At 33.9% G+C, this 13257-nt stretch overlaps 2 protein-coding genes across 2 annotated transcripts; one reads left to right on the top strand and one right to left on the bottom strand.

Moving 5' to 3' along the window:
• Nucleotides 1-670: 670 nt before the first annotated feature.
• Nucleotides 671-5550, bottom strand: CycK (cyclin K). Its single transcript, XM_090109343.1, has 3 exons — nucleotides 4969-5550; nucleotides 2759-2945; nucleotides 671-1191 (listed from the first exon to the last, which is right to left on the bottom strand). The coding sequence occupies exons 1-3, from the start codon at nucleotides 5481-5483 to the stop codon at nucleotides 730-732; spliced, it is 1164 nt and encodes a 387-aa protein (XP_089965469.1). The 5' UTR covers nucleotides 5484-5550; the 3' UTR covers nucleotides 671-729.
• Nucleotides 5551-6928: 1378 nt separating this feature from the next.
• BckdhA (Branched chain keto acid dehydrogenase E1 subunit alpha) lies at nucleotides 6929-13141 on the top strand. Its single transcript, XM_090109310.1, has 8 exons — nucleotides 6929-7019; nucleotides 7934-8202; nucleotides 8523-8779; nucleotides 10858-11023; nucleotides 11468-11668; nucleotides 12429-12547; nucleotides 12639-12786; nucleotides 13003-13141. The coding sequence occupies exons 1-8, from the start codon at nucleotides 6963-6965 to the stop codon at nucleotides 13079-13081; spliced, it is 1296 nt and encodes a 431-aa protein (XP_089965436.1). The 5' UTR covers nucleotides 6929-6962; the 3' UTR covers nucleotides 13082-13141.
• The last annotated feature ends 116 nt before the right edge of the window (nucleotides 13142-13257 follow it).

Genomic DNA, 13257 nt, shown 5'->3' on the forward strand with positions numbered 1-13257 from the left:
CCTAAATAAAATAATTTAAGACGCATTTTTTCTTTTAGGATATATATTTATATATTCTACTATAGTATTATAATTGTTTGTTTTTTAAAAAGCGATCCGCTTCTGGCACTCGCCGGCCGCTGCCGCGGCACGCTCGCTTTGCTCGCTCGGCTCGTGCGTTGTTTATCAAAGTCTAACCTAACCTAACATAACTGTTTTTTATTGCAAAAACGATTCGCTTCTGGCATTCGCCGGCCGCTGCCGAGGCACTAACTTAAATGACATTATACAAGTTTTTAGAATATTCTGATTTTTTTTAATATTTTATGGACTCTTTATATTTTATACGATCTAGCCAAACGTGGATAGCCAAATCGTGAAACGTTGACGATTTAACGATCTGATCAAACTATGTTGGCCATTTCATGAAATGTGACCATTTCGTGAAATGATCGATCATATCATGAAATGAGCAAATCTACGATATGGCCACGACATATGTATTATGTTTTATGTACTCTTTCTATATAAACTTAATTTAATGTTTGGTTAATGCAAAAACCAAACCACATAAACCAATTAAGAAAATTACATATACTTTTGACATTTTAGTGTATGATTGATTGATCAGATAATTAATTGTAGTTCTATCAGTTATAGAACATATTTGAAAGAAAAATAAAACATCAAATCCAGTCTATACTTATATTTCAGTAAAAAATTATATCCTAACTTAAATTTAGCTCTCCGTTACGGGGGCGGATAGTACGGTCGAGGGGGGGGCGGTCCTGGGGGGATAGGGCCGCGTGGGGGGAGGGGGCCTCGAGCCGGTATGGGGAAGTAGTTCGGAGGGGGAACGTTCACGGGGGGATACCGGGGACCAGGGGGAGGCTCGGGGTACATGGGCAAGGGGGGACCGGGGGGGATTGGAAGTCGACTAGGGGGAGGAATGGTAGGGGGCGGCGCGGAATACATGGGGGGGTAGGGCATCGCCGGGTAGCCCGGGTACGTGAACCGCATATCAATTTTCGGCGGTTCGATTTTATCTCCATTCTTAACGGGTGTGACGGTTTTAGTGACGGCGACAGGAGATGCGGAAGTGGGCGGTGTAACGGAGGGCTTCTTGTCGTTTTTTGGCGGCTTGGCGCCTTGTTGGGACGGCGGGGAGTCGCCGCCCGACGGCTGCGTCTGCGGAGAGTATAGGTCTAACACCTGCAATGTAGAAAAAAGTGTTTATATTATTTGACAGTAAATTCAAATGGGTTTTATTTCTTAGATAGAATAGATATTACTAAACAAGGGTGCTGGTAGACACATCATTGTAAAGTCTGTAGTCTACTTGTAACAGAACATCAAGCAATTGTTTATATCATTTTATTTTACATATTTTATTTATTAGAAACAAAGAGTCATTTACAGAAAAAATACACAATAATTATACATAAACAGATCTATACTTAGTTTCATTTCTTAACTATTTGTAGTAATTACAATACCATTTACTATTTACTATTATGTATGACAAAATCATAAACATTTACAGAAACAATTCAGTTACAGTATTTCATAATTTTTTTTCTTATAAGTTTTTAATTTATTTGAAAAAATATCTGTTGCACTTATTTGTTTATTTAAAAATTATCTGTCGCACTTAATTGTTTATTTAAAAATTATCTGTTGCACTTAATTGTTTATTTAAAAATTATCTGTTGCACTGAATTGTTTATTTAAAAATTATCTGTTGCACTTAATTGCAATTACAAGCTCGTATCACGAAATTATTTTTACTATAGTTATTTTTTAAGTAGTGAATATTGTGAAAATGGGTCGTGGGATTTTAAAATTATTTTTTCCAAAATTGAATTTGAATCTATATAATGGTGTTTTTATTTCGGTCGAACATCACATTCAATGGTTTGTTACAACATGATTTTAAACACAGAAATTTATTTTTATTGTAATATTCATTAAACATTCAAAATAATGTAAAAATGCTCAAATTATGTAAAAATATATTACTGCAACTTTTAATTTCCATATAGTATGCTCACAAACATCAACACCAGGATTGATAAAAATTGATGCTTTTATAAAAGAAATAAATAATACCTCTCTCAAAAAATATACATAAATCTCGCCTACTTATACAGTGTGGAAATTTTCGATGGGCCCTGGAGGGAAAGTACTTGAATACTGAAGATAGCGAATTTTGCTGAAAGGAAACTTCGCGCTTTTCATTTTTAGCTAGTTCGACTCCCGATCGAAGCAAGTGAATTTTCGAAAATCTTAAAATGCAGTTCTATTTCTTTTTAAAAATAAAGGAATGTTTCCTATCAGCGAAATTCGCTATCTTCAGTATTTCAAGTATTTCCCTCCAGGGCCCTTCGAAAATTTCCACACTGTATGTTGACAACTTATACACAAAGATTCAATTTTTAACACAATTTTACTAGCTTCACATGTATGTTTGCATGTAACTGACTCTTAAGACTCGACTTTTACTAACTTTAAACAGAGAGATTTAATTCAAACTTTGTAGCATTTCATGAGTTTAAGTGTACATATTTAAGCATTTTTGAAGTGAAAACTTCTTTAGCGGCGTTGGGTATAAAATCTTAAACTCGCGTCAGGACACGTGACCTGATCGAAAAAGCGTAAGACGGATGGATATCAAACATGCTCAACTTTAATAATCAAGTTTTCACTTCTGCCGGCACTCCCGGAGTGCAACCCGTCTTTTTTTTTTACTATATGAATTATTATTACAAAATCTACATACCTGATGGCAAATATCCTCCAGCAGTTCCATGGTAATATCCTCAACAAACATGTCCCACCAAGCCGTGTGTTTGGGCGCCCGCCCGTTCCAGTCCACAACTTCAAACTTGCTGAGCTTGCCCGCGAGGAACATTAGCGCTACCGCCACTACTTCTGGCTCCCATTGGAGGCAGAGCGTTGTGCATAAGCTGAAAATTTTATGTGTGTGCTTATTTATTTATTTATTTAACCATTTATTGTACCACACCATTTAACATTACAATGTACAGTATATAAATATTTATATAGATGCAAGGTAAAGTACAAAAGGTGACCTTATCGCTTAAAAGCGATTTCTTCCAGGCCACCTAATGTGCTGCATGCTTATTATGTTAAAGCGAAACTTTTATTACATCGTCTCAAACTTTTTGGTCTGTGATAATTTTGTGCCTAAGTTTCACTTTTACCGTGGTTTCATAAAACCACACAACATTTTTGATATATGTATCGTTATTGTACAGTACTATTCAAACTTAATGGCGCCGCGGAACATCGAACGATCAGATGCGCAAAAAACAATTTTAGATATTACCTGAATTTGTAAGGGTCGGATACCTGAATGTTAAGGGTGCAGGATAAGGATACCTGCATGCTTGTGCATTAGCAGCTAACTTCTGAACCGCCATTAAGTTTGTATCGAACTGTACCTTTCTTTAGTTTTGTCTTAAATTTTGTTTGTATTGTCAAAAGATCAGGTTTGTCTGTTGACTCTGGTTATAAGATTACAATAAATGATTAAACATAATTATTGTGTTTGTTATTTTCTACTTTGTTATATAATATCAGTAGGAAAGTAGGCATTGCAATTACCATAGAAACCATAAATTCATATTTTGAGTAACTAGTTACAATTATTTTCTTGTAAAATATAGTTGTATACTATATTTTATAATTATGTAATTCATAAAAAGCTAATTATGTAATTCAAGTAAGTTCTGCGTGCCACTGATAAGGTAAATTCAATTCATTCACATTGCACACATTCATAGGCGTCCATATAGCCCATACATTATAATACATTCAAGTACATAACTTGCATAAACTTCTTTAAAAAAAATTTAATCATGACTTTACATAAAATAACTCAGTAGTGATTCAATATTCACACCTTATAATGTTAATTTCTTTCATCATAAATCTCTAAGTATCACATCCTTGAGTGTAGTGAAAATACAGTAGAATCCTTTTATTATGACTCCGGTTATATTGACCAAACGCTTATTATGACGCAAACTTACTTGACTTATTACACAGCAAAGTTTGGTTTTCATATAAAATTCTTAATAAAAGTGGGATAAAATGACTTCGTTTATAGTGACATATCATTTATTGTGACCAATTTTTAATGAATTGTCCGGTCATATTGACCGAAATGAATTCTAAAACTTTCAACACTAATTTCTGTTTGGGAAAATTGTGATATCCGACAACACTTCTTTTTTGTTTGTTTTGAGTCTCAATGTGTAGGCATCTCTATTTTGTTTCTCTGTATTAAATACTAACAAAAACAGGAGATTGTTTATTTTCTACAAAATGCTTTGTATGATGTCCGTTTATTATGACGTGTTTTATATTCCCCTTCAATGTCATTATAAACGGATTCTACTGTATATAGGGTTTGTGTTTAACAGAAAATCATAAGCCACATATTGATTAAATGTTACTCAATAAATTAGGTTTTTGATTAATGAAAGAAATAATGAATAAAGGCATGAAATATCAGCTCAGCTCATAAATGCTTTATAAATATGGTTTAATATATAACAATATTACTCTGAATTTCAAAAAGCACAAAGTATTATGTATAAAAATTTATCAAACACTTCTGGGTATGAGCTTTTACCCTTATTCTTATACTATTCTAATCCAAGATTAAAAAATAAATTGGAATATTTCCTAATCCATACTAATATTATAAATACGAAAGTATCTCTGTCTGTCTGTCTGTTACTCAATCACGCCTAAACTACTACTACTGAACCAATTTTCATGAAATTTGGTATGGAGATATTTTGATACCCGAGAAAGGACATAGGCTACTTTTTATCGCGGGAAAATGACGCAATCCCGGAAATCCCACGAAAACGGGAACTATGCGGGTTTTTCTTTGACTGCGCGGGCGAAGCCGCGGGCGGAAGCCTAGTATATTTTATAAGTTTTTAAAGTACTCACCTATCATTAACGAAAGTCCAAGCCATTTGGACCATTTTTTGCAATTTAGCCTTGTCTCCCTTAAGGCACTTAGCATACTTGAGCAGGTAACCATACGGGTGTTCCACTTGCAGATCGAACTTGATCGTCTGCAGCAATATCCTCTCCAAGGTCATCACCTCCTCTTTCGGATCATCTCCAAACGTACTAAACTTATGCTCATTCAACAACGATTTGGCAACTTTTATTATATCTTTACACTTCTTTGGTGTCTCCTCGACTTTCCCCGCGAGGAACAGACAACAACATGCTGTTATATACCTTGGGAATGTTCTGAACGAATGAAACATGTAGAAACGATGGAAATAAACAACACCAGTGGCTACTGTATTATAACCTAAGTCCATCTTTGACCCTGTGTCGATGATAAAGCGCGCGCCTTCCTTCCTGTACCGATTTTCCGTTTCGCTCGGGATCCCATCTCGAAATGACGGTGTGTTCTGCAAATCCTTTTTATCGTAATACCAATAGGGCATTATTATAATTTATTTACTATAAAAATATATCTGACTCGTCACTAACCACCACCGCCATTTATTTGCAACTGAAATGACAATGACAGTGACAATTGACCTTTATTTTTTTTTAATACCAGTTGCAAATAAGACACAGATAACATAATACAAAACACAATATAAATACATATTAAATAATAATGTTAAAATAAAATGAAGATGATTTATCAGCCACCTATAAAATAAATTAATAAAATATTACCCTATTAGGAGTCATAACGTATTGCACGAAAGTTTGTTTTATGTATGTTTAAATATCACTACAATAATATAAAACAAATCCTCCGCGGCGCGGCGTCTGTCTGTCTGTTTATTAGCGATAAACACAAAAACTACATTTACCATTTTCGAGAAAAAAAAAGACGTGTGGTACCTACTCGGGGACTGCCGTGGTAATGCTATTGCATAGCATGCCTTCAAGCCACACCTCCGTGCCCGTCGGAGTGGGGAGCGTGAGGTTATTTTCGTTACGAAATTTCTGGATTCGGTCCCCACGCTCAAGGCCCGCGATAACTAATAAGCTATGCAATTGCTTAAAAAATGTTGTGTGGTTTTATGAAACCACGGTAAAAGTGAAACTTAGGCACAAAATTATCGTATTTGTACGATAATTATTATCGTACGGTTCGACCGTCACGCGACATGCGCTACACAGACAAAAAAGTTTGAGACGATACAGTAATAAAAGTTTCACATTAAAAACTCAAATTTTGACCTTTGACTTCGAATAACTTTTGTTGCACACATAGGATGGATGGAGACTTCTAAAATTGTATTTGTTATAAAATTTGGCTATGTTATTCAAAATTGGTATTTCAAATGTCTAATTCGACCGGCTTAACGCACATTCTCGGATGACCGCTTGTTTCAATCAAGATCCAAAAGTTTGTTTAAATCAGAACCCGAAATTTCACGTGGCCGTTCGCGGGCTTTTCAAATGACTATATAGGAAATGCGAAATATTGCAAGACTTTTGTAAAAATTGTCCAATTAATTCATTAAAAGGGTTCTTTGGATTTTTATTTAAGTTACCTAACGAAAAATTTAAAGCAAATTTGGCAAATTCTCAAAAGTTAAAAGAAAAAAAGTTCACGTTACCGATTTCGGTCAAAGTAACTATGTGCCCAAAAAATCAGTCAACTAACCTCTTAAAATTTTTATAATTTTCCCGTAAAAAGGATTATGTTTTAAATTATAGGTACATAAACACATTCATTGGGTTTTAGATTTAAAAAATACACGCATTTAACTAACTAAGTACTAAAAATTCAGTAAATTGAAACTGAAAGCGTTTATTACATGAAAGTAACGTCACACTTACAAATAAAGAATCAAATGATAAATATTGACCTCCCGCCGTACGATAAAGGCTATGCCCCTTATCATACTTGCTAATGTTTCATTATACAAACATAATACATATTATTCTCAGTAGTTAACATGGCGCTGCGTAGTGGTGTTAGTTTTTTGAGATTTACTGCGCTCCGTTCTTCTAGGGTAGGTTCTAATATCTCCATAATCTAGTCTATACTTTTGTAGGATTACAGGATAATAGATGGATTACATTTGTAGTTAGAGCTAATACCAATAACTACAGTAGGTAATTATTATTGTAATTTGCAAAACTATAATGCGAGAATAATGAAAATTGTAAACAATTGATAAAAGATGATAATAATTATTACATGATTCGTTCATGTAATAACCTAAAACGTTTTAATATGTAACTACATTAATCTAATGATACTTTAATTTATTTGTAAAAAAAATAGATAGCTATTATTCTGTAATATCATTGTTATTTAAATTTTGTTGTTAGCTTGTTTATTTCAGGTTTTTGATAATAAAATAAAGTTTACACTTAATTGCGAAATAACATTAATAATTAATTAATTACTTTGACATAGATTATACAAGGTTTTTTAAGCTTATCTATTTTTAAGTGATTATGTTAATAAATCGAATATTTACACATTTGTTACAAACGTAATGTAGTTTCATTAGCTGAAACAACAGAGCAAAGATAATGACAGTGATAAGATAGGTATCTTAAAATTAAACAAGAGGTTTCTTTTAATTAGAGAAGAACATGGATTTTTGCTATACAACTTACGCTTGTAATAACTATAAAGTATATTACTTATGTACCCAACTATGGTACCCACGAATTAAACATACAAATATACTTTTAAGTACCTACCTATTTATATTAACTAGAGTCTAGACCGCGGATTTGTCTGCTTCTGCGGAAAATAAATTATGTATTTATCCCGATAAAAATTAAATTACCGTCACCCTGCCTAAACATCTCTACACAAAATTATACCTCACCGCTCACGAAAGAAAACCAAACAATCACATGTAAAAATATCGTGTATTCAGTAATTTATAACGTTTTTTTTTTATTTCAGCTTCTGTCAACGCATACGCGACCGGATATCCAACAAAATGGCGGGAAAACTGCAGAATTCCCCGGCGCCAGAGCACCGTACGTTACAGAGATGAAGTTTTTGAACGAAAGCAATTACGAGCCGATACCAATATACAGGGTGCTTGATAATAACGGCGAGGTGATAGTGGGGAGTGAAGAACCAGACTTAGATAAAGATATACTGCTGAATATGTATAAAACAATGATACAGTTGAATCAAATGGATAAAATCTTGTATGAGTCTCAAAGGTAATCGTATTAAAGTACCTCCATTGTGTTCATTCAAGCAGAAGGAAATCACTTGGCTCAATTAAGACATTAAAAATCCCTTTAATAAACAAGTCAATATTATACGTAATAATAATATGTATATGAACTTTTATCGATTTAAAACTTGATATGCTTTATATAGCATTTGACAAGAAAAAATAAATTCAGTACTAACACGAAAATAACACAGGTACTTAATAGTTTATGTTTGCCTAAATAACTCGTACTACCAATCATCTGTAATGCTAATGACCTTTACCATCTACATTTTAACATAAAAATGTACTTATGTATTTCAGACAGGGTCGTATATCATTCTACATGACAAACTACGGCGAAGAAGGCATGCATGTCGGCAGCGCTGCCGCTCTATCTCTTAGAGATATGGTCTTCGCACAATACAGGGAAGTTGGAGTACTCTTATATAGAGGCATGACTATATCAGAACTGGTGAACCAGTGTTATGGTAATCATGAAGATCCTGGCAAGGGAAGACATATGCCAGTGCACTATGGCAGCAACCAATTGAATATCGTCACTATATCCAGTCCTTTAGGTAAATATATAGAACTCAGTTACAGTTATATATATATATATATATATATATATATATATATATATATATATATATATATATATATATAACTGTAACTGAGTTCTATGCAACCAGATTAAAAATTACCGATCTATGAAGGTTTTTGGCGATATACCATACATGGTTTTAATGGCCCATAAACTCTTCAAACAAAAACAATCATCGTATATGAGACTACATAATATTATAAAGAAGAAAATTCCTTTCCTTCCTACGAAAAAATTAAGATGAGAACATAGTAACAGATAAATATATGTAATTTCATTCCATAGTAACTACAACGTATATAATACAGGGTGTACCAAAAAGTAGTGATGAACGGAAGCTGAGAGGTAGAGGACCTAGAGGGCTATCCGAATCACCCCCATGTATGTAATGCGATTTTTCGTATTTTCGGAGTTATGACGATTTTTTCAATTTTTCACCTATCGCCGAGTACGATGATATTTTCACTCATGCTGACGTCAATGATTGCGGAAGATGCTTGATTTTTTTTGTGTGCTAAGCTGAAAGATAGGCCAATTCAGTATGGTAACATTTACTATCGTTAGATCTTTGAATGGAATAAAAAAAAAGAATGAAATGGCAAGAAAGATAAAATTACCCAGTATGTTCACCACTTCAAGGGCCCGTAAAAAAATAAAATCACATAAAAAAAGTTTTCCGTTTGACTTTTAAAAACTTGCTCTATCTATCAGATAGCTACCCTGAAAATTTCATTTTATTATTCAGAAGGCTTCAATCGAAAAATTTGAATCTAAATGTGGTAAGTGCAAAAATTGAATTAACATGATGATCATTAAAACCAATAAATAGGTGTTTAATTACCAGAAATTTTTAAAATAACCCCGCTGTTGCTCAATGCAAGTGCGACATCACCGTAAAAAGTAGTCTTTTAAATGTCTGAATGCCCTTTTATCATTTTTAATGGTTTCTTCTGCTACTATGAATTTCCGGGTTATTTCGTCCAAATTGTGGCAGTCTCTCGTCTTTGTAGTATCCCCACGGAAAATAATCAATAGGGTTTATGTCCGGGGACCGTGCAGGCCAGGCTAAAGGGCCAAGATACCCTGAAAGATGGATTGGTCGTTGCAACCTGCGCATGCGCCGGTGACGCCTGCCTTAAAGCCTGGCCTCCACGGTCCCTCGACCTAAACCCCATTGATTTGTTTCAATGGGAATATTAAAAAGACCTCGGCTACTTGAGAGAATGCCACAATTTAGACGAAATAACCCGGAAATTCATAGTAACAGAAGAAACCATTAAAAATGATAAAAGGGCATTCAGACATTTAAAAGACAACTTTTTACGGTGATGTCGCACTTGCATTGAGCAACAGCGGGGTTATTTTAAAAATTTCTGGTAATTAAACACCTATTTATTGGTTTTAATGATCATCATGTTAATTCAATTTTTGCACTTACCACATTTAGATTAAAATTTTTCGATTGAAGCCCTCTGAATAATAAAATGAAATTTTCAGGGTAGCTATCTGATAGATAGAGCAAGTTTTTAAAAGTCAAACAGAAAATTTTTTTTATGTGATTTTATTTTTTTACGGGCCCTTGAAGTGGTGAACATACTGGGTAATTTTATCTTTCTTGCCATTTAATTATTTTTTTTATTCCATTCAAAGATCTAACGATAGTAAATGTTACCATACTGAATTGGCCTATCTTTCAGCTTAGCACACAAAAAAAATCAAGCATCTTCCGCAATCATTGACGTCAGCATGAGTGAAAATATCATCGTACTCGGCGATCGGTGAAAAATTGAAAAAATCGTCATAACTCCGAAAATACGAAAAATCGCATAACATACATGGGGGTGATTCGGATAGCCCTCTAGGTCCTCTACCTCTCAGCTTCCGTTCATCACTACTTTTTGGTACACCCTGTATATTAACAGCTGGCATTATTTTAATGACTAGTTACTGTAAACATCATCAACATCATACCTTAACAGCTTATCTGATACATCAATTTATGGCAGAGTCGTCCAATTCAATATATCAAATAGTCTTCTTTCTATATTCCAGCAACACAAATGCCACAAGCAGTTGGTGCAGCTTACGCCTTCAAGCGTCAACCAGGCAATGATCGATGTGTTATTTGTTATTTCGGTGAAGGTGCTGCTTCTGAAGGTGACGCGTTCGCTGCTTTTAACTTTGCAGCTACTCTTGAATGTCCCGTTATTTTGTTCTGGTAAGTATAAATTTAATAATCTAGAGATACGGCGATAAATTATTATTAATATGTATAATAAAGTAAGTTTTTTACATTAATAAATTGTGGACGTCATGTGTGATGTGAGATATGATCTAAGTGTGAGTTATGTACGTATACTTCTATAAACATATGAAAGGATATAACTTTAAACTTACCATTAATGCAAGCGAAATGAAAAGTGTGTGCGTGTTACTGATAATAATGTTTTATGATACTAAATATTAATAATTACTATTAACCTATAGATCACCAACCATACGGGGTAACTGATCTACCTGCGTAATTAGTTGTTTTTATTGATATAAAATATTTTTCGGAAATAATTACATGGATTGATCTATGCCCATACACAAAAACTGTATTTTCAAACACCTCATTTAAGAATATCATCATCAAAAATACTTCTCAATCAATCCCCAGCAGAAACAACGGCTACGCGATATCAACGCCATCTAGCGAGCAGTATCGGGGTGACGGTATCGCGGCGCGCGGGCCCTCGCTGGGTATCAACACGATACGCGTGGACGGGACGGACGCGCTCGCTGTGTACAACGCGGTGCGGGCCGCTAAGGAAATGGCTGTTAAGAACAAGCCGGTGCTGATTGAGGCTATGTCTTATAGGTATGAGATAAAAAAGAGCGTGTAGGCCGAGAAAACTTGGCAGAAGTGTTCTTTGGCAATATTCAAAGCTACCAAAATCGTTGCCTTTCTCCATGACGTGACGGTATTGCCATGACGCGACTTTGAAATTTCACTCACAACGCCCCTAAAGAAGCTTCACTTCAAAATAAAGTACATGCTTATTACATTGTGTACTAAGTTAAGAGTATATATAGGATAGGTATCCTATACTCTTAACTTAGTAAGTACACAAATTTACACAAAAAATTTCACCACAAAATAATTATAAAAAAGCTAAATTGAGGCTATGTTCTATAGGTACGAGGTAGAAAAACAAAATAAAGGTAAGTATACACTTTTAACTCAGTATACAAATATTTACACGAAAAAGTTACCCCAAAATCATGAACACGCTGTATATGAGATCAACGAGCTAGCGATATTAGTAATTAGGCCCGGCGCAAACATTCGGTTCCCGAAAAAGCCGGGCCGCACAGCGCACAAGAGCGCACAGGTTTGGATTACTGATCAGTTACATATAAAAGCTACTTATGTAAGGATTTTTCAGCGCTTTATCAATTCTCATTTAAATTTTAACTTAATCCTCTCAGTAGAGAATGAATGCATTAATTTGAAAAAAATAGGTACTTACTTTCACTCACACCTCTAATCTTTTCTAATTTACTAGTGTAAGTACTTCTGTCCATCTTTTCTAAAATAATTACGCTACTTTATCAATATAAAATTTATTTTTGTTTAGGGTAGGTCACCATTCTACGTCTGACGACAGCACAGCCTATCGGTCTATAGAAGAAATACAAAAGTGGACCACTGATGAAAATCCGATACAAAAATTACGCCTATATATTGAACGTAAAGGTAAAATTCACAATTAAATAAATTACATTAAATTTTAAAGTACGAAAACCTTACCAGATTTTTAATAATACTGTTCTTACAATATCCACAGGTCTTTGGAATGAAGAAGCAGACAAGGCATTGATAAAAGAATCTCGAGATATTGTCGTAAGAACAATGCAAAATGCCGAAAAGAAAAAGAAACCGCATTGGAAAGAAATGTTCGAAGATGTGTATTACGATATGCCGCCAAAACTACAGTATGTTCTACAGATAATATAAAAAAATCAGCTTTGTTTTTTTTTTTGAAGATGTAATTTGGCCTGCCAGTCAACTTAGAAAATACAAAAAAGCTTAGCTTTATAGGTTGAAAAATATAAATTATGGTTTCTTTTAACTGTTAATGTAAAGATTTATAAATACATTTAAAACAGGAAATTAAACTGTTAAAATGATAATTAAATTGTTGTTTACAGAAAACAAATGAATCAACTGGAACAGCACCTGAAGAAAAATGGCGAGCACTATCCGTTGGATAACTTTCAAAAGGAATAATTTAATCTAATTAAAATTTTCCTTCGCCACCTTTATTTAATAAATTCTTGTATAAATATAATATAACTTTTATTTAACCAATATCCTATCTCTAATACATATAATATAATAAATCAATTTTAAAATTATGATAGGAGCGTGGGTTAGAACTTAGAAAGGAAGCGCATTTCTCCTTG

Source organism: Colias eurytheme, chromosome 14 (genome assembly GCF_061535395.1).
Source record: "Colias eurytheme isolate Ceu_HAF_F1 chromosome 14, ilColEury1 Martin Lab GWU primary, whole genome shotgun sequence".
Lineage (NCBI taxonomy): Eukaryota > Metazoa > Arthropoda > Insecta > Lepidoptera > Pieridae > Colias > Colias eurytheme.

Coding starts and splice junctions, on each gene's coding strand:
- CycK (XM_090109343.1), bottom strand. CDS start 5,483: ATGCCCTATTGGTATTACGATAAAAAGGATTTGCAGAACACACCGTCA. Junction 2,946..4,968: donor TGGACTTTCGTTAATGATAG/GTGAGTACTTTA, acceptor TAAAATTTTCAG/CTTATGCACAACGCTCTGCC. Junction 1,192..2,758: donor TGGAGGATATTTGCCATCAG/GTATGTAGATTT, acceptor TCTACATTGCAG/GTGTTAGACCTATACTCTCC.
- BckdhA (XM_090109310.1), top strand. CDS start 6,963: ATGGCGCTGCGTAGTGGTGTTAGTTTTTTGAGATTTACTGCGCTCCGT. Junction 7,020..7,933: donor CTGCGCTCCGTTCTTCTAGG/GTAGGTTCTAAT, acceptor TTTTTATTTCAG/CTTCTGTCAACGCATACGCG. Junction 12,548..12,638: donor CCTATATATTGAACGTAAAG/GTAAAATTCACA, acceptor CAATATCCACAG/GTCTTTGGAATGAAGAAGCA.